Source organism: Mustela lutreola, chromosome 1 (assembly GCF_030435805.1).
Source record: "Mustela lutreola isolate mMusLut2 chromosome 1, mMusLut2.pri, whole genome shotgun sequence".
NCBI lineage: Eukaryota > Metazoa > Chordata > Mammalia > Carnivora > Mustelidae > Mustela > Mustela lutreola.
Genome location: NC_081290.1, coordinates 204,342,233 through 204,360,506, shown reverse-complemented (window position 1 = coordinate 204,360,506; position 18,274 = coordinate 204,342,233). Strand labels below are relative to the sequence as shown.

The 18,274-nt window shown below is 43.4% G+C and overlaps 1 protein-coding gene across 2 annotated transcripts in view; it reads left to right on the top strand.

The window, feature by feature from the left end:
• Nucleotides 1-18,274, top strand: part of NCAPD3 (non-SMC condensin II complex subunit D3) — a 70,727-nt gene that overhangs the window by 50,019 nt on the left and 2,434 nt on the right. For both annotated transcript variants that reach the window (XM_059185447.1, XM_059185439.1), the window contains 11 exons: nt 27-106; nt 5,801-5,938; nt 6,250-6,383; nt 6,636-6,835; nt 9,057-9,167; nt 11,140-11,277; nt 12,002-12,168; nt 12,393-12,532; nt 13,406-13,483; nt 18,044-18,115; nt 18,194-18,254. In XM_059185447.1, the coding sequence (XP_059041430.1) occupies nt 27-106; nt 5,801-5,938; nt 6,250-6,383; nt 6,636-6,835; nt 9,057-9,167; nt 11,140-11,277; nt 12,002-12,168; nt 12,393-12,532; nt 13,406-13,483; nt 18,044-18,115; nt 18,194-18,254 (1,319 nt within the window). The remainder of the gene's footprint in view (nt 1-26; nt 107-5,800; nt 5,939-6,249; nt 6,384-6,635; nt 6,836-9,056; nt 9,168-11,139; nt 11,278-12,001; nt 12,169-12,392; nt 12,533-13,405; nt 13,484-18,043; nt 18,116-18,193; nt 18,255-18,274) is intronic.

The window sequence follows — 18,274 nt, the reverse complement described above, 5'->3', positions numbered from 1 at the left end:
AAGTAAGCCTGTTTCTCTTTATACAGGAAGAATTTGTGAAATGGAAGGGCTCTCTGTTCTTCAGATTTGTCAGCACTCTGATAGATTCACACCCGGACATTGCCAGGTAACTCTTCCCTCACATGTCAGAAAACTGAATGATTTACCTAATTTCTTGTGTATTTTAGCTCTTTTCCTTAAAACTGGTTTAGAGCTGAGTTATTTAGAATTTAGTGAACTTTTGGCAGTTGCCAGAGAATTAGCAGATTTGTAAGCTATATAACAAAGCTTTAATTTGCATATGTTTAAAAGAAAAATGCCTCATCCAATTTGACCGTTAAATAATCTCAGCACTGACTACACTTGCTAACAATGTTGATTCTCCCTAAAGGAGTAATTGTAGCCATTAATTGTTGACTTAACTATGTTGATTTCTAGGTCAATAAAATGCCAATTTTGATAGAGTTCATGCTTTTTAAAAGTACAGAACTTGTAAGGAAGATATTTTAGGAATTTTGAGATAATTGCACATGTGAAATGAGAGTATACAAATTACAAGGCTTCTTGGAAATGGGTGTTTCTTGAGAATTGTTAATTCCTGTCATTCTGTGTTTTTGAGGATTGTTTTCAGGAGGTTGAGGAATGATTTGTTTACCTTGATTATGTTGCATGAATAATTCTTTTTGGAGCAGTTCTACAACTGGAAAATAGAATGTTGAATGCCATGGCAAAAGCTACCACAGTTGGGAAAAGGTCTTTATAGAGTTCATTAGCTATAAATAGCTTATAATAGTGGTTCTAAATATGATCACCTGTGATTTACTCTGACTTCCATGGAAGAATTTCTGTTTGGTTTTTCTTTGGGTATAATTTTCCAAGGAGGAATATTTCACATAGAAAACTAGTAGAAGGTTAACATTCTAATTAATGCTATCTAGAGTCAGAAAAAAAAAGCTGAGACTATTACTTTTTTTGTTGTTTATATAACTGAGAAAGGACCAAAATAACAATGTAATGCCCTCTTACCTTTACTGTGCTACCATAAGACTGGCTGTCCTGGCTTTCTCCTCTCTGCAATGTATAGCCCAGCAGCAACTATAATTAGAAGTGTTGAGAGGCTTTCATGTGATGAGCCGGGGAGGTGAGACCTACCCTTCTAGGTTTACTCCCTTTTCTCAGCCTCGTTACATGTATGTGAACAAGAGCATTGGTCAGTATGTAACATACACAGAACCCATTATAGAAGTGATCAGAAGGTACCTGAGTGGCTCAGTTGGTTAAACAGCTACCTTGGCTCAGGTCATGATCTCAGGGTCCTGGACTTGAGCCCCACATTGGGCTCCCTGCTTAGTGGAGAGCCTGCTTCTCCCTCTGCCTGCTGCTCCCCCTGCTTGTGTTCTCTCTTTGTCTCGGTCAAATGAGTAAATGAAATCTTAAAAAAAAAAAAAGTGATCAGAGCATGAATCAGAAAGAAATTAGAAGGATAGATAGGGGGGCGCCTGGGTGGCTCAGTGGGTTAAAGCCTCTGCCTTCGGCTCAGGTCATGATCCCAGGGTCCTGGATTGAGGCCATCAGGCTCTCTGCTCAACAGGGAGCCTGCTTCCCCCCACCCTCTCTCTCTGCCTGCCTCTCTGCCTACTTGTGATCTCTGTCAAGTAAATAAATAAAATCTTAAATAAAAAAAGGATAGATAGGTATTTATAGTAGATTATCAATGCAGTATTCTGATACTTTCCTTTTAAATCTTTCCATTGTATCTCCATATTCTGTGTTTGTTTAAACCACGTGGCTTAAATGTGGGCCCTGATTTTCAGCTTTGATAAGCTGATGATTACCTTTATTAACTGTAATTTAAATTAGTCTGTTCCCTTATTTTTAGGTCAGGCCTATCTGCTTGCATGAAACACATTAATTTTTCCATACATGTGTGCTAATACAGTCTTCTAAAAACTGTAGTGGCACAGCCTGATGCATTTATTTCTGGCCTAGGTGGATTTCCTGAAGATTCTTGCAAATTTGAGTGACATTTTTAATTGGTCATATACACCCACTAAAGTTTAGGGTCTGCAGAATTGTATGATGTATGATGTATCCAGCTTTCCACACAGATGTTGCTGCCTATTGTGTTGCCTTCTCTCAGGTTAGGAGCTCTCAACTGTGCCTAACCTCTCCCTTGCTCTCTTTGAATTACTCCTCCCTTAAGATGCTCTCCCCCTTCTCCAAAGAAGGAGCGACAGAATCCTGAGAAGATGAATGTGCCCTAACCTCCCACATATGTGCCCTGGCCTTGTGCATCCGCTGACTGACTCAACAGGGAACCCCTTCCCCAGGTTCCTTGGGAGCCTTTCCTATGACCATTAACCTCAATAAAACCTGTCTCCAGTGGAAAGAAAAAAAAATTCCCTCTGCCCACTAGGTGGTGTCCTTGTAGTATAGCAGTCAAGAGGTGATAGGTAAAAAGTGGGTTGTTTGGGCTTAACTGGGGAAATGCCACAGAAGTGTCACAAGGCAGGGCCAGAGAGGTTCAAGGCAAGAGAGTGACTAAGATAGTAGTCATTGAGTCAGTAAAGAAAGTGAAGACGGACTGGTTGGAAGAAGAGGAAGTAATTGAGCATGTCAAGGGGTTAGTGAAGTTGTAGAACAAAAGGGACGGGAAGAGGGGGTGTCAGAAAGCTGGAAGGTTAGGTGTGTGTGGTCATGACGTAGATTATCGTACATCAGAAGCGGGTGTTCTGGATGTAGTGACATGGTTCAGGATGGGGCTGCAGAGTAGCTACATAGAACATGCATGGGAGGATCACTAGAGTTGATGAGATCAGAAAAATAGAAAGTTAGGGGTTAATTGAGGTTATCTGTATGGACATTGAAGAATCCCTGAGAAATTGTCTAAGTCCATTCAGGCAGCTATAGCAAAATACTGGGGGTACCTAGGTGGCTCAGTCTGTTAGGCATCTGCCTTCAGCTTGGTTGTGATCCCAGGGTCCTGGGATCAAGCCCCACATCGGGCTCCCTGCTCACCAGGAAGCCTGCTTCTTTCTCTCCCTCTGCTTGCTGCTCCCTTTGCTGTGGTCTCTCTTTTTCTGTCGAATAAATAAATAAAATATTTAAAAAAAAATAATACAGACTGAGTAGCTTATAAACAACATAAATTTCTTTCTTAAAGTTTAGAATTCAGAAGTCTGAAACAAGGTCACCAGCATGATTGGGTTCTGGTGAATGAAGGTCATCTTCCAGATAGCAGGCTTCTCATGTGTCTTCACATGGCAGAAGGGACAAGGGATCTTTCCAGGGCATCTTTTATAAGAACACTAATCTCATTCAGTAATCCCAAAGGCCCAGTCTTCTAATACTGTTTCCTTAGGGGCTAGGTTCTCAACATAGGAATGGGGTTTGTGGGGACACAAACATTCAGACCACAGAAGCGTTGTTGGGAGAAAACTAGGAAGCAGTTACCAAGCAGTGAAGGAAAAAAGCCAGATCCTCAGTAGAGGAGGCTACGTACTATTATGTGGGCCAGGTGGAGGAATCTAGCCCTCCTGTCCTCCCAGGCTATTTGAAACCTGGATTTGGATTCTTAGTAAGAGAGTAACAACCGTTTTGTAAACGATTATTATGACTCCAATTTAGCTGGTCTTCTCTTTGTTTTCTGTGTAATGTAATTAATGCGGTGTAAAATGTCTAGACAATATCCCTGAATTGGTGGTGTGATTATGTACGGTTCCTTTCAGCTGTCCTGAGGGATGAGAAGAGGTGGGAAAGGAAGTTGAGTTCTTAGGAAGGTGTCTTTGGAAGTGTTAAAGTTTCCTGTTTTATGTATCTGGAAAGTGTTGTCCTCTGCCACTCTAAAAGGAATGCTCCAGGAAACATTCCTTAGACTACTGTTCATTTATTTTAACTTTTCAGCTGACAAAAAAAAATCCCCAATTCTCTCTCTTCCCAGTTTATCAAGCTAGAAAGATTGGTAAGTGTAATGCTGAAATGTGTCCTTTTAGTCCCAGTAAATGTAATAGCAAGACGAGTGCTGAATGTTACCCATTGACTGTGGTTTCTGGCTTCTCATGATGCAAAGCCCTTTAACTCTGCTTCCAGCCCTGAGCATGTGAATCCTTTGCATAATTTGTGTTACTCTTGGATTTATCTGTATACTTGGTTAAGCCAGTAACTCACTAGGGAGTAGATTGCAGTATCTTGCCCGTCAGTTACCTTTACTGGTATGTATTCTTGACCTAAATTCTGAGCAGATGAACACTGAAGATCAAGTCCAAGCTCAAAAATTGAAGCTCACAGTAGCCCCTCTTCTTGTAGAAGGGTTGTATTCTGTCTAATCTTATTTTGACATGAATGATTTCAGATACGAGGAGAAAATGCAGATAGTTGTAAGAACTGCTATGCTATTGTAGGTTAACTGTAATAAAGGGAAGTAAAGCCTTGTTTCTAGGGAAATGGTTTTTGTTTACTTAATGATTTTCTCCACTCTTGGTCACAGATAGCTTACCAGAGTAACCCTTGTTTAGAAAGAACTTCACCTGATGCTGTGACCTTGCTTGTTCTTCAGCCAGGTCTACAAAACAGCAGTTTGTGTAGAACATACCGATTGCTCCTAGATCAGCAGGGGCATCTAGCTGGCCTTATATGAACTTCTCCTAAGGGAATTAGAGTTTTGCTGGTTTTGTGTTAGGCTGCTCCCTTATCTCCTAGATAAGTGGTCAGAGTGCCACTTTTTGCAGTGGAGCTTTTTCCTAGGTTTACTTCAGTCAAGTTTCCAGAACTACCTACTCTGAGTCATAATCAATGTGTATTCTTTGAATACAAAGTGATTTTAATATTAGCCTCAGGAGGACCGTTAGGAGAAGGTGACTCTCCTGCAAGTCCTGTGCTTCCCAAAGCCAAGAATCACTTTGGGTTATCCTCGTCATTGCTCCTCCCTCCTTGAGAGCTAACTGGTGCCCCTGTGTAGGTGGAAATTGGATTTAACTCTGAAATGAAATTAAAACATTGCTCTAGACAGTCTAAATGAATCAGAGCCAGCCCTGTACCACCCCATGCTGACCTCTGAGCAAATGCTCATGCCTTGGCCTTCTCTCCCCTACTAGATAAACTGTCTAGGGCCTGCAGTTGGCTTTTGTCCATATACATTTGGCTTTGGAAACCACTAGTGTTTTGCCATTCAGATCGGCACAGTGTTGGTGACATCTGTGTCTTACTGGGTGGCCTGGTATGTGCATGTCAGATGCCTCTTCTAGGTTTGGGGCCATGGGAGAAAGGAGAGTGCCTGGGGCTTGCTGATGGGTCTAAGGCTCAGTGAGAGTGCTTCACTGTCTGGGCTGACCCAAACTTTGAGGCTCTTATGACTAATCCCAGTTCTTAAAGAAGTCCCAATTACGAAAGTTGGTTGTTGTTCATTATTGTGGACAACACACCTTAAGTTGAAGTGGGGGAAGGAAACCAAGTGTTCATTTTCAGGTGGTGGTCTGTTGTTGCATCAGCTATAAGGACCACAGAATTCTACTTGAAGAGCAGTTTCGGGTCGGTTGGTTGTTTTCCTGCATTTGAAATATAGCTGAATAATAACACCTTGTTAGAATTTTGAAAGGAATCTAGGTAGAAAAAGCCTTTATGCACTTGAGCAAGGACAGACAAAAGAAGCTAAATTTGTATCTTGCTTTTGGTCTGAATGAAGTTGTATATTGGGATAGATTTCGTATCTCTTTCCCTTATTCGTAGCTTCCCCTGGCCCCTGTGTTTTTGGTGTAATTTTAGAGGCTGTCTGCAAACAGGAATTGGGTCTCTTTCTTTCTCTTTTCTCTCCTCTTCTCTATAGTTTTGGGGAGTTTTGCCTGGCTCATTTGTTACTGAAGAGGAACCCTGTCATGTTCTTCCAGCACTTCATTGAATGTATCTTCCACTTCAATAACTACGAGAAGCATGAGAAGTATAACAAGTTTCCCCAGTCAGAGAGGTCAGTGGAGCTCTCTGGAAGGGCTAGGCAAAACAGTGGGAGGTGGGCATCTGCTTTGTACAGGTGATGAGGCACAGACCCCGGCCCTAGCACTCTGTGTGGCGGGCCTGCCCTCTCTGGGCAAAGTGACCCGAGACAGTTTGCCCTGTGATAGTGTTCTGAGGGAAGTGCCTCCAGGAAGCACAGTCCTCTGATCTGTGCACTTACACCTTGGGTAGACAATTTTTTTAGGATGCTGCAAACTGCTGTTGAAATTGTACCCTTGTATCCTTGTCCATGTGATGTGGTAAAATTGTCCTGTTTCACCATAGAGAGAAGCGGCTGTTTTCACTGAAGGGAAAGACAAATAAGCAGAAACGAATGAAAATCTACAAATTTCTTCTGGAACACTTCACAGATGAACAGCGATTCAATATCACTTCTAAAATCTGTCTTAGTATTTTGGGTAGGCCTGATGTGTTTGGGATAAAATGTATATTTAAAAATGAAATGCCTTGTGGCTAATGGCTCAGCAGATCTGTAGCAAATGAGACCCTGATATTATGGGAAGACCCCGTTTTTTTCCTTCTTTGACATCAGCTGTGCCCATGCAGACCCCCACTCGAAGCCAAGATGGGCCCTCCTAGCTCTGTGGGATACCCTTCCCCCTGCAGCTGGACTGTTTCTCAGAAGCTGATCTTCTGTGCTCTTTTCTCAGCATCTTTTGCTGACGGCATCCTGCCCCTAGACATGGAAGCCAGTGAATTGCTCTCAGATACATTTGAGGTCCTCAGCTCAAAGGAGATCAAGCTTTTGGCCATGAGATCTAAAGCAGATAAGGACCTTCTTTTAGAAGAAGATGACACAGCCTTGGCCAGTGCAGTCATGCAGGAAGCTCAAAAGAGGCTCATCTCGCAAGTGAGTTGTCATTCCGTAAATGGGCCTGGTTATACTCCTGTGTTCCTCCGTCCACCCCTTGAGTGCTGGTGGTCTACCTCACTTTTATTCTCACCCATGGCCTTAACACTTACCCTAGTGATGATGATTCTGCCTCTGTTTCTAGCTCCACCTTCTCTCATGGCCTGAGCCCATCCCATTTGTCTGCTTGGATGTGCCACAGGCATCTCAGACTTCCTCTGTCAAAACTGAGTTACTCCTCTTTTCTTCTCTTTGTCTCTTCTCTCACTGTCTTTATTGTGGGGAAACAAACCATTATCTACCAAGTTGTAACCCAGTGCCACCTCCGTCTGGAGTCTGGCATGCCAAGTGCATGCTTCCTTTGACCAGAGTATCCAGATTGGGATCAGGCTAATTTAGAATGGCACTTAATTGCCATAGTCCTCACCAGGGTCCAGTTCTTAAACTAGCCTCGATCACTAGGTTGTATTTCCCACTTGAGTCCTAAGAGCTTTGGACCCTAAAAAAATAGACCTTGATGCCATCCAGTCCATTTTATCTCACAAACCCATCTCTCTCACCCATTCTTCACTTACTTAAACTGGTGCCGTTCCCAGTGGTTTCCTCACTCAACACCCTTTGTGTCGCTAGTTTCTTCCTGGTTCAGGCTGTGTACCACCTTGCTGCCCCAGCAGTTTTTCTTAAGGACAAATTTGATCATTTTATTCTTCTGCTTAAAAGAGACTAGAGGAAGATTGGCTGCAGAGGGCAGCAGGGAACTTTCAGAGTGATGGATTATGGGTGATTAAGCAGATTGTGGTATTGGTTACTCACTCTATACTGTTGTCAGATGCGTCAAACTGTTCACTTAACATGGGTAAATTTTATTGCATATAATTTATACCTCACCACTGCTACCTTTAGTCTGTAGTTTGGTGGCTTCCTATCACCTTCTGAATAAAATCCTTATTCTCCCAGGCACATGGAACTCTTGAGTGTCCATACTGCCCCTGCGCCTCCCGTCTCCATGCTCCCCTCCCTGACCCCTCCATTCCAGGTCCCTGTTGGTTCCTCAAGTGGGAGGTGTGTGCTCCTGCTGTTTGCCTTTGCACACTGTCTGCCCCCCCCCCCCGCCCCCGCAGGACCTCTCCCACGCTGTCCTCATTTCCTGCTGCCAAATTCCTACATCTTTTCAAAAGGTTCACCTGCCTACGTAGGCATCCCTCTTGTGTAAGTTGCTCACCATCCTGCCACTTGTCACACCATGTCATACATCATAGCACACAGCCTGGTCTGGAAGTAGCTTGAAGGCAAGAATTCTTGGCTTCATGTTTACATCCCCAGAGGTTAACTTTGTGTCTGGTACAAAGAAGGCATTTGATAATATTTATTGAGTTGAATGCATTTAAACCACATTTTAAGGCTATCCCTATACTTACGATCTGCTCAGACTCATAATTATTAAAGTGCTTATTTCTCTACCGATTGAACTTCTATTTCAGGAACTGATAAGCCTTTTTAGAAATGGTGATTTACAAGCAAGGAACATATACTAGTGACTTTAAATAAGAAGAAAAAGAACACTTTCCAAATCCAAAAGGAGAAATCTTTCTACATATGTTGGCTACTATAATGATTATTTTTAATTCTAAGAGATTTATTAGAAAATATCTATGGTTAGTGAGGATTCATGGTAAGAATATGAAGGCATGGTCAAATCAGGTACTGTATAAATACATAAACCTTTTCTAAATGTATGCGAAGTTATACACACAAAAAGAGAGAAATACAACGCTGACTCTTTCATGCTTAGACATTCTCAACCATTTGTCATTTCACAGCAGGAATATAAAATGTCTTTTTTGAGTAGCCAGAAGTGAACTCATTTTTATTCCAAAGGGGGGATGCTGAGTAGAAGAATTGACTGGATCCGAGATGGGTTTGTGTAGAGGTTGAGAGCTTATTATCAAGTATTCATCCTATTTCTAATTCCTGTTTCTTGTTTAGAAAATATGAATAGCATTTGCCCCCATCCTCCTTCACAAAGCCTTCTGAGTATTTTGAGATCATGCTTATAAAGTCTCCAGGACAAAGGTGCTAGAGTTCCCAGCATCATGATAAAAGATAAACAAGAAGCCTTTGTAGTACTATATAGCTCGGCTATGCAGAAGGTGCTAGGTGGAGAAATCTTTGTCTCAGAACTTTATCCATCTAAAACATGCCTTTGTTTGTGTTACTACAGGTTCAGAAGAAGAATTTTATAGAAAATATTATTCCAATAATCATCTCCCTGAAGACCGTACTAGAGAAAAATAAGATCCCAGCTTTGCGGGAACTCATGACCTATCTCAGGGTAAAAGAGGACTTTGTGCTTTGTGGACTCTGTCTCCTGCCTCTAGCTCATTATTCAGGATCTGTCACAGTTATGATGGTGTAGTTGGTCAGTGAACACAGGAACTCAGAATGCTACAAAACCAGCTTTATATTTTTTTAGAATTAGACCAGCCAAATAGGCCTTTGACTGTTGGGAGAACAGAGAGAGTGTTTGACCATAGGTTCCACAGAAGCTGGTTCTTGCCTTTTTCATGGCTGTTGAGTTTATGAAGGGCTGACTCACTGTGCTGAGCCTGTGTGTCCTTGATGCCAGTTTGGAGATTCAGTTTTGAAGGCTTTCTCAACTGGGGTCAAGTACAAAGACTTCATCTTAGTCATTCTGGGGAGGGATAAAGTGAAATTGGGCATCATGTTCAGTTTGGGGATGTTTGCCTTTAACACTGCCTCCACATCAGGAAATAACAGTGGGTTTGGGGGCACACTGATGGGGGCTGGGCCACCATCACTGGTGGTATCCGAGGCCATGAAAAATGGTCTAAGCCCTCAGAATATGTAGAACTGCTGTGCAGACATAAATGAGGCCCCTGACCTTTCTGGTAAAATTTTTCTATCAGAAATAAATGGAACATTTTTTTTCCTTTCTCTGTTTACATTTTTCTATCAGAAATAAATGGAACTTTTTTTTTCCTTTCTCTGTTTACATGATGCTATTTTCTTCCTCAAGAAATGCTAAAAAAAAATTTTTCCATAAGGGCTACAACCAAATTACATTTAATGTAAATTCTTCAAATAGCTCTTTAAACTAAAGAGTTAAGGTAGGAAAGTTAAGTTAAGGTAGAAAAGATAGGCTCATTGTGTGGACCAAATGAGAACTTCAGTCATTCTTATGCTTTTACTGCCCTGACTGTTTTAAAGCTCTAAGAGGAAAAAAAAGAGTTTAGATCTTCAATAAACTACTTAAAGGCTTATGAACAATAAGTTTCCCCTATTTCTGAGCACACGCCCAGAGGATGGCCACACAGTTGCCTTATTTGAGCAGCACAGTGCTCGTGCATTGGCAGCCTTCTGTGAAAGCAGCTCCAGCCGTCCTCTCCCCCAGCCTGTGCAGCCCCCTCTTCATGGTACCTGGAAGCGTTTATAGAGTTCCTACCTTTTGTTAGGACTTCCCTCGCAGGTAGGGCTGTGATAAATCTTCTCCTTCTGATACTGTTAGATGAAATGGTTTCTTCCTCTTAGCAAAGAGGCCTGGTCCCTGGCATCTCCCCGTAAGGCCTGAGAATGTTCTTAGCCTTGTATGATGAAAGCTCTTCTGTTCTATCTTCAGAGGAAGACAGAACGATGGGATTAGAGCTATAGTTGCAGTCCTCTGAGAAAGCTAGTGTAGACAGATGAGCAACTTTTAGACTGCACAGCTTCCTGTAACTTGCTTCAGAGGTCCTGTCAGAGCCAGGACAGTGCCATATATCACCTGCCCATCTAACCTCTGACTTGAATTGCTAAAGGACCTGCCTCAGTGACACTACAGAAGCCTTTAAACTGGTAGTGACCCAGAGCGAAGCCCGATCACCTAGCTACATCACTATCCCCATCCCTACTTTCAGGAATAGATGGGGGTAGCTTATTAGTGCAAGTCTGTGCCCTTGTATAAGACCTGCTTGAGGCTCAGATTGTGTGATTCTGTTTTCTTTCTTCCTTATCAGGATCCTGGGAAACTGCCTGTTGAGTGGTGGTTAGACAGGACGCTCCCTAAGAGATCAGAACTGATAGTTAATCTCTCAAGTCTTCTTGGCTTCTGTGGTCAATACGAGTGCAGTTGGCATTTCCCAGGATAATACCATCATGTTACTTAACTTGTTGGTTGATATACTAGAAATAAGTCTGCTCTCAACAAAACACATCTTATTATTCCTGTTAATATTTATCAGGTTGTGTTGCAGAACTTATGTATTTATTCAAGTAAACACTAAAAGATGCCTCTGGGTCTGTTTTAGGAGGTGATGCAGGATTACCGTGATGAAATAAAGGATTTCTTTGCATTAGACAAGCAGCTTGCATCAGAACTTGAATACGACATTAAGAAGTACAACGAGCAGCTAGCGCAGGAGCAGGAGCTGGCAGAACAAGCAGATGTGAGTGGGGTGGCTTACAGGGCCCGGGGGACACAAAGAGCACCAGTAGCATGTGACCCTCCTCTCCAGTCTGCCTTCCACTGCCAGCTTTCCCAGTGCTTCTTGAAACCCACATAGGAGCCAAGGTTGGTTGGAACAAGACCTTTTGGGTTGCCGGTTGTGGATCGCTTTATGTTCCTTTGCCACGTGTGCCACACAGATTATTTGATCAGAGAGGCTTCCCTTCCCTCATGCCCAGGCTACGTGAATTTTTCTGGAAAGTCATCGTAGTAATACTTGGGGGCCACGTATGAATGCCCAAAAAGCAAGCTGGTGGTTGGGTTATTTAATGTGTGATTCTAGTGATCATAGCTAATTAGATCCCTCTAGGTATCTCAGTTTGTTTGTGGTCCTGCTCCCCATGTGCCCCTGTTCAGGACAAAATGTTGCTTGGGTTATTTCTAGTAAGCTGCTGTTCACTTCCAGACAAAGTGTGGTCACTTCTCTGAGAAATCCAGATAGATCTGCTGCATTAAAAACTGATGAAGGCAAACTAACTTAATCCTTTTTCTCTTTAATGCCATAGCATCTGCCATAACTTTCTGAAGAAAAAGTTCTACTTGACAAGGGCTGATATGGTTTTAAAATAAATTACTTCTGGACTTGCTCAGGGCATGTAAAGTTTCCATTAAAAAAAAAAAAAAGTTGCAGTAGGTAAATAGTCTTTATTTCTGTTCTCTGACAGGTTGCCCCGAGTTCGGAAGTTATGCCAGCTTCTGCTGGCCAGGAAGGTGCCACTGTGCCTGCCACTGATACCCAGCCCTCAACACCCAGGACGGCTGCTGGCCAAGCACCGCCTCTGTCTCCTTCCCTTGAGGCTGGGCTATTGAAGAGGTTCATACCCAAAAGCAGGTATGGAGCTGGTACATCAGGAATGGGGCAGTCTGCCTCTCACCACATTCTCCATGATGTCTGTGCCTTCCCCACTGGGTGTTTCATGAACACTTCCTCCAGGCTCCTCTCCTTCAGATTTGCAATGAGTGTGATTGAGGGTGCACCTGAAAGGCAGAGGGTGGTGACTCCAGCATTTTCACCCTCCTTCTCTCTGCGTGTCTGTGGCATGTTTTCCTCTACAGGCCCATGTCCTTGAGCACCATCGCAATCCTGAATTCTGTCAAGAAAGCTGTGGAGTCCAATAGCAGGCACCGGAGTCGGAGCACAGGAGCGTTGCCATTCCCATTAAGCTCTCAAAGCCTGGACAAAATGTGCAATCGTGGTAAGCCCCAAGTGGCTCCGGGGGCTGAAAGAAGTGCTGGGTTTTGTACCTCAGACACAGTGAGGTTACAGATGAAAATACAGAACAGGCCTCCCTCTCATCCTTTTCTAAGTGATTTCTGTTTTCTTATCTTTAAAACAAACAATTTTGGGCATTTGGGATTCTGTAAGAAGAGATTTGGAAACGAGTGAAGTGGAAAACTCATCCATTAGTGTTCATTTTTCCCATCTTTCTACTTCCCACACACATGCGTTTGGCCTTATTTATAAAGTTTTAATCTTAGTGCGCACTTTTGGTTTGTAATCTACTTCCCTACACATACAATAACAGTGAACATTTGCTCATGAACTTTTCTTTCCTAACTTTTCTCCTGTGGCTTCGTGGCATTCTATCTTGTGAAAGTACTGAAACCTATTTAATGTTACCCTTTTCTTGGAAATATAGGTGTTTTTCAATTTTTTGAAGTAATGTCACAATAAAGTATATAATCTTTAGGATTGATTCCCAGCACTCCAAGGCCGTGGATATTTTTAAAGCCTTTGCTAGTGTCAGGTTGCCTTCTGTAATTCCCCGTGGTTGTACATTGATGGGAGCCAGTGGTGCACCGGTGTCTGTTTTCCTACTTCAAAACATTGGTCTAACAATTTCCCTTCTTTGCCAGGCTTTATAGGTCAAACTGGTGATGGTTTTAATTTCCTTTTCTTTGAATCCTAGTGAAAATGGACATTGTTTCTCATGTTTATCATTTTTTTATATCTTTCTGAATTATTTCATTATAAGAACACTTTATTTGGGATATTAACTTTATCATAGATCTTGCTAATCATGTTGGGGGTTTTTCTGGACAGCTAAAATTTCCCTGTTTTGTCCTAGCAAACTCCTACAGCCTGGAGCAGGAGTCCAGTGGAGCTGTGGACCGCGTAACTAAACGAGCGATCAGTACTCCTGAGAGTAAGTACTCCTGTGACAAGCCAGCTTCTGCTAAGTCTCTCCTCAGCCACTGTGTGTCTGCGGGAGCTGCAGTAAGACTCCTTCTCTTGAAAGAAAGGTCTTGTACTAGATGAAGGCACTTCTTGTGGTCACCAACATTGTGGTGCCTTGTCACATGGTGTCTCATGATAATTATAACTCAACAGCCCAGGAACTAGCTGAATGTAAGTCAAGCACTCTTCTAAGTGATTTCACAGGCATGAACTCAGTTAAACTCCCAGCCATCTTTGAGGATCCCTGTTTGACACACGGGGAGGCTGAGGCACAACTTCCCTTGGCAGCGCCATGCTTGCCAATCTAGAGCCAGCACTTGGGCACTCCGGCCTGCCTCGGGCAGCCCTGCTTTGTAGCTGTCACATGTTGATGCTGGCATGCTCCGTGTACGTCATTGAGGCCAGCTCCAGAGCCAGGCTGAGGCTTCGGGTTCAGTGTCCTATTGAGGACCCCCCCCACCAGCTGTGTCGAGAACCTCTGTCTTCTCACTACCATTGGGTGGTTTTTCTAATCTTCTGTTATTTCCTATTATTTCAAAGTCAAGGTGAGTTAGAAGTATAGAGGATTTTTTCCCTATTACCTTGTTTTTTACCTTCTTACTGTCCACAGCGTGTCTCACTGTGCCTCCTGCCTCTTCCCTCTTTTTTTTTTTTTTTTTTTTTTTTTTTTTTTGCCTCTTCCCTCTTAACCTCCCCCTTCCTCTGTCTACCACTCCTGGGCCGGGTTCTCAAAGTCCTGCATACACCTGCTCTTGCTTGCCACGGGGCGTTCATGCACCATGTCCTCATCTACAACTTCCCTTTCCCTGGTGTTCGCTGCTTTACCCTCCAGCAGCAGTACTCACCGTACCTCCAGACACAGGGGACCCCTTGAACAGCACAGGTTTGAACTGCACAGGTCCACTTATGCGCGGATTGTTTACAGTGCAGCACCATAAATTGTTTACAGTGCAGCACCATTAATTGATATTACCAGTAATATCCTTCTGGCCAACAGTAGGCTATTGGTAGTTAGCTTTGGGGGCAGTTATACACAGATTTTCAACTGTTGGTGGGGTTGGCAGCTCCAGCTCCTTCGTTGTTCAGGGTCATCTGTACTGCTTCACCTGTCCTTGCAGTTCATAAGCTGTTTTACTCTTCACTGTACCCACTGTGCCTGCCACAGTGCCTGGAACATGAGAGGAGTGAAACAGATGTTAATGAGTTAAGTGATGGGACAAATGGCAGAACTGGGACCTGAAGTCAAGTCTCCTGACTGCAAGTCCTATGTCCTTCTACAGCCTTTGCTCTCCCAGTGCTGCTCTTGGGCATGACTGCAAGATGAGAACATGTTAAGGTGTTCTTCTCTTCGATTATGGTGCAGCCCAGGAGCAAGCCATTCATTTAGTTGTACATTCAGTCATACAAATGTATTGAGCACCTAGTGTGTTCTGGCTAGTTGCTGGACAATTCTATGACCTGTGATGCTGTGATCTGTTAGAGTATATACTGGGTTGTAGAGAATTTCCATCAAGTCCTCTTTTTTTTTTTTTTAAGATTTTATTTATTTATTTGACAGAGAGATCACAAGTAGGCAGAGAGGCAGGCAGAGAGGGGTCGGGGGGAGCAGGCTCCCTGCTGAGCAGAGAGTCAGATGCGGGGCTTGATCCTAGGACCCTGAGATCATGACCGATGAGCCGAAGGCAGAGGCTTAACCCTCTGAGCCACCCAGGCACCCATCAAGTCCTCCTTTTAAGGGAGATTAACAGATGAACAGAATTCCTACCCCACATCTCCTTAGATGACAACTGAATCATGACTGCTTTTGTCATTAAAAGCTGTAATTTGGGGTTCCTCTATATTGAATAGGTGTAATATTATATATGTGGAAAAATTCAACCCTTTGAAACAGACAAATTTTTTTGTATGTTCTTTGTTCCTGGTTCATAGTGCTTCTATTTTGGCATTAGAAACCATATGCTGCAGAAATGGGGCGAATGCATCTCATTTTAGTTTTGTTCGTCCCCAGGAGTCCCTGATTCCAGTCTTTAGTTGGTTTCCTAGCAGCCTGAGTTCCTCAGCTGTGAAGTCTGGCATGCTGCATTAATACTGCTTGAATGTGCATGCATGGAGCCGTCTTTGCACTGAAAATAAGACTGTCAGGTGACCCCAGGTCAACAGACTACTTTTTCTCTCTCTAGGCCCTTGAATATAAAATTCGTGGCCATCTTTCCTTATTCTGAACCAGGAAGGAATGCTTGAAGAAGGGTCTCCTATTAGCTCTCCTTCCTGGAAGAATTATCAGATCATGTAAAACACTCAGTTCTGTTTTCTGTGTGGTTTATAAATACACATTCTATTGACAACTCTTAGTGGGGTGACTGTCAGGAAGTGGTCTCAGCTCTAAGAAGGTAGGAGGAAAAATGCTAGCCAGTTCCACTGTTCTGGCACACCAGTGGTATTCAGCATGAGCAGAGGGGCTTTGCGAAATGTAAATTAGTCCTTTTCAGAGCTAGATCTTAACTGAAAATCCATGCAGGTAAGTCCCTCTTATTGCTGTCACTCAGGCAGCAGAGATGCTCCTGCCTTTGGTTACAAAGTGCACAGGGGATCTGAGAGCTACCACATAGCTGCCTTTGCGAAGTTTGGAGACCTATTGCCTGGATGTGCTCAGGCTTCCAAACCGGAAAAGGAATGTATACGTAGGGAAGGGGAGTTTGAACTGCAGCATAAGGAGAGACCTCCTAGAAACAGGAATAAGCACAACTGAGCTATTTGAGTGGCAGCATGATGAAAATACTGGTCTCTCTCTCTCTGTTTTTAATTTCTTTTCATTGTTTATGTACCACACCCAGTGTTACACACAATATGCACCCTCCATAATACCCACCACCAGGCTTACCCAACCTCACAACCCATGCCCCTTCAAAACCCTCAAATTGCTTTTCAGAGTCCATAGTCTCATGGTTCATCTCCGCCTCCAATTTCCCCCAACTCCCTTCTCTCCATGTCCTCCATGTTATTTCTTATGCTCCACAAATAAGTGAAACCATATGATATAATGGACTCTCTCTGCTTGACTTATTTCACTCAGCATAATCTCATCCAGTCCCATCCATGTTGCTACAAAAGTTGGGTATTCATCCTTTCTGATGGAGGCAGAATACTCCATAGTGTATATGGATCACATCTAACTTATCCATTCATCTGTTGAAGGGCATCTTGGTTCTTTCCACAGTTTGGTGACTGTGGCCATTGCTGCTATGAACATTGGGGTACAGGTGGCCCTTCTTTTCACTACATCTGTATCTTTGGGGTAAATACCCAGTAGTGCAATTGCAGGGTCATAGGGAAGTTCTATTTTTAATTTCTTAAGGAATCTCCACACTGTTTTCCAAAGTGGCTGCACCAACTTGCATTCCCACCAACAGTGTAAAAGGGTTCCCCTTTCTCCACATCCTCTCCAACACACATTATGAAAATACAGTCTCTTAGCAGTTAATGTAGCTTAAGTTGTTCATGGGCACACAGCACTGCAGATGCACTGTGGACTTTAAAACAGACTAGAAAAATCTAATCAGTACTCTTTTTTTTTTTTTTTAGATTTTATTTATTTGACAGAGAGAAATTACAAGCCCCACATCGGGCTCTCTGCTCAGCAGGGAGCCTGCTTCCCTCTCTCTCTCTCTGCCTGCCTCTCTGCCTACTTGTGATCTTGCTCTGTGTCAAATAAAATCTTAAGAAAAAAAGAAGAAAAAGCTTGAGGTTTTTAGAGTAATTCAGTAAGACCCTGAGCCAGTATTCAGATCAAGTCTGATTCAGATCTGTTCCTACACTCTGCTCCCTGCCTCCTAGGGGAGAACTGAAAGAAGAGGAGGCCATGGGTGGAGACCAACCACTAAGCTAAGTCAGGGTGAGAGGAGCAGACAGCAAGTGAGGAGGAGAGGAGGCAATGGGAGGAGGAGGAGATAGGAGGAAGGTAAATGTAACCAGTTAGTGATTAGGTGTGGAGAAGGAGCCTCTCATGCCTGACAGTTCTGACTTGGGCAGTCCATTGATAGGAGATTCAGAAGGAATGTGCTCAGAAGTGGGGGTAATGAGGTGGGCCAAGTGTTTTCAGGGAGTGCAGTGAGGGACAGTAGGAAATGTAGGACTCCGAGAGAGGCTAGAGCTGGATGGAGTCACCGGTGTGTTGGCAGTAACTGGAGATGTGGGGTGGGCAAGAAGCCAGAGGCAGTGGGCAGTGGGAATGCAGGGGCCACAGAGCCATCTGAGGGAGTAGTCAGAGGTGGAAGGAGCCAGGAGACCATTGGTGGGATGAGTATCCAGGAGAGTCTCCAACTTCATTTGAGTCCCACCCACAACAAAGGTAAAATTGAGGCCTGACAGGGCCCCTGGATTTAGATTTGACAGTGCTTAGGGATTGATACAAGTGACTGAGTAAAACTGGAGCGGAAGCTCCATGACTGACCTTGCGCAGGTGACTTTATGTAGGTCTGTCTCCTACTGGCTTTTCGTTAATGGTGTTGTTTTCCCCGTATTTACCCAGGGACCATCAATGATGTCACATTTGGAGCAGGAGTCAGCTACATAGGTACACCACAGACACCTTCAGTCAAAGGCAAGTTCCTTTCCTGTCAGATGTATTAGCCGCTTTTGAGTTCTGGGAAATCTGAATTTGTGTCTGACTCCCTTTCAGAGAAAATTGAAGCCCAATGTCAAGGAAATGACATTTTATGTTTATCGCTTCCTGATAAACCGTAAGTTTACCAAGAGTTCC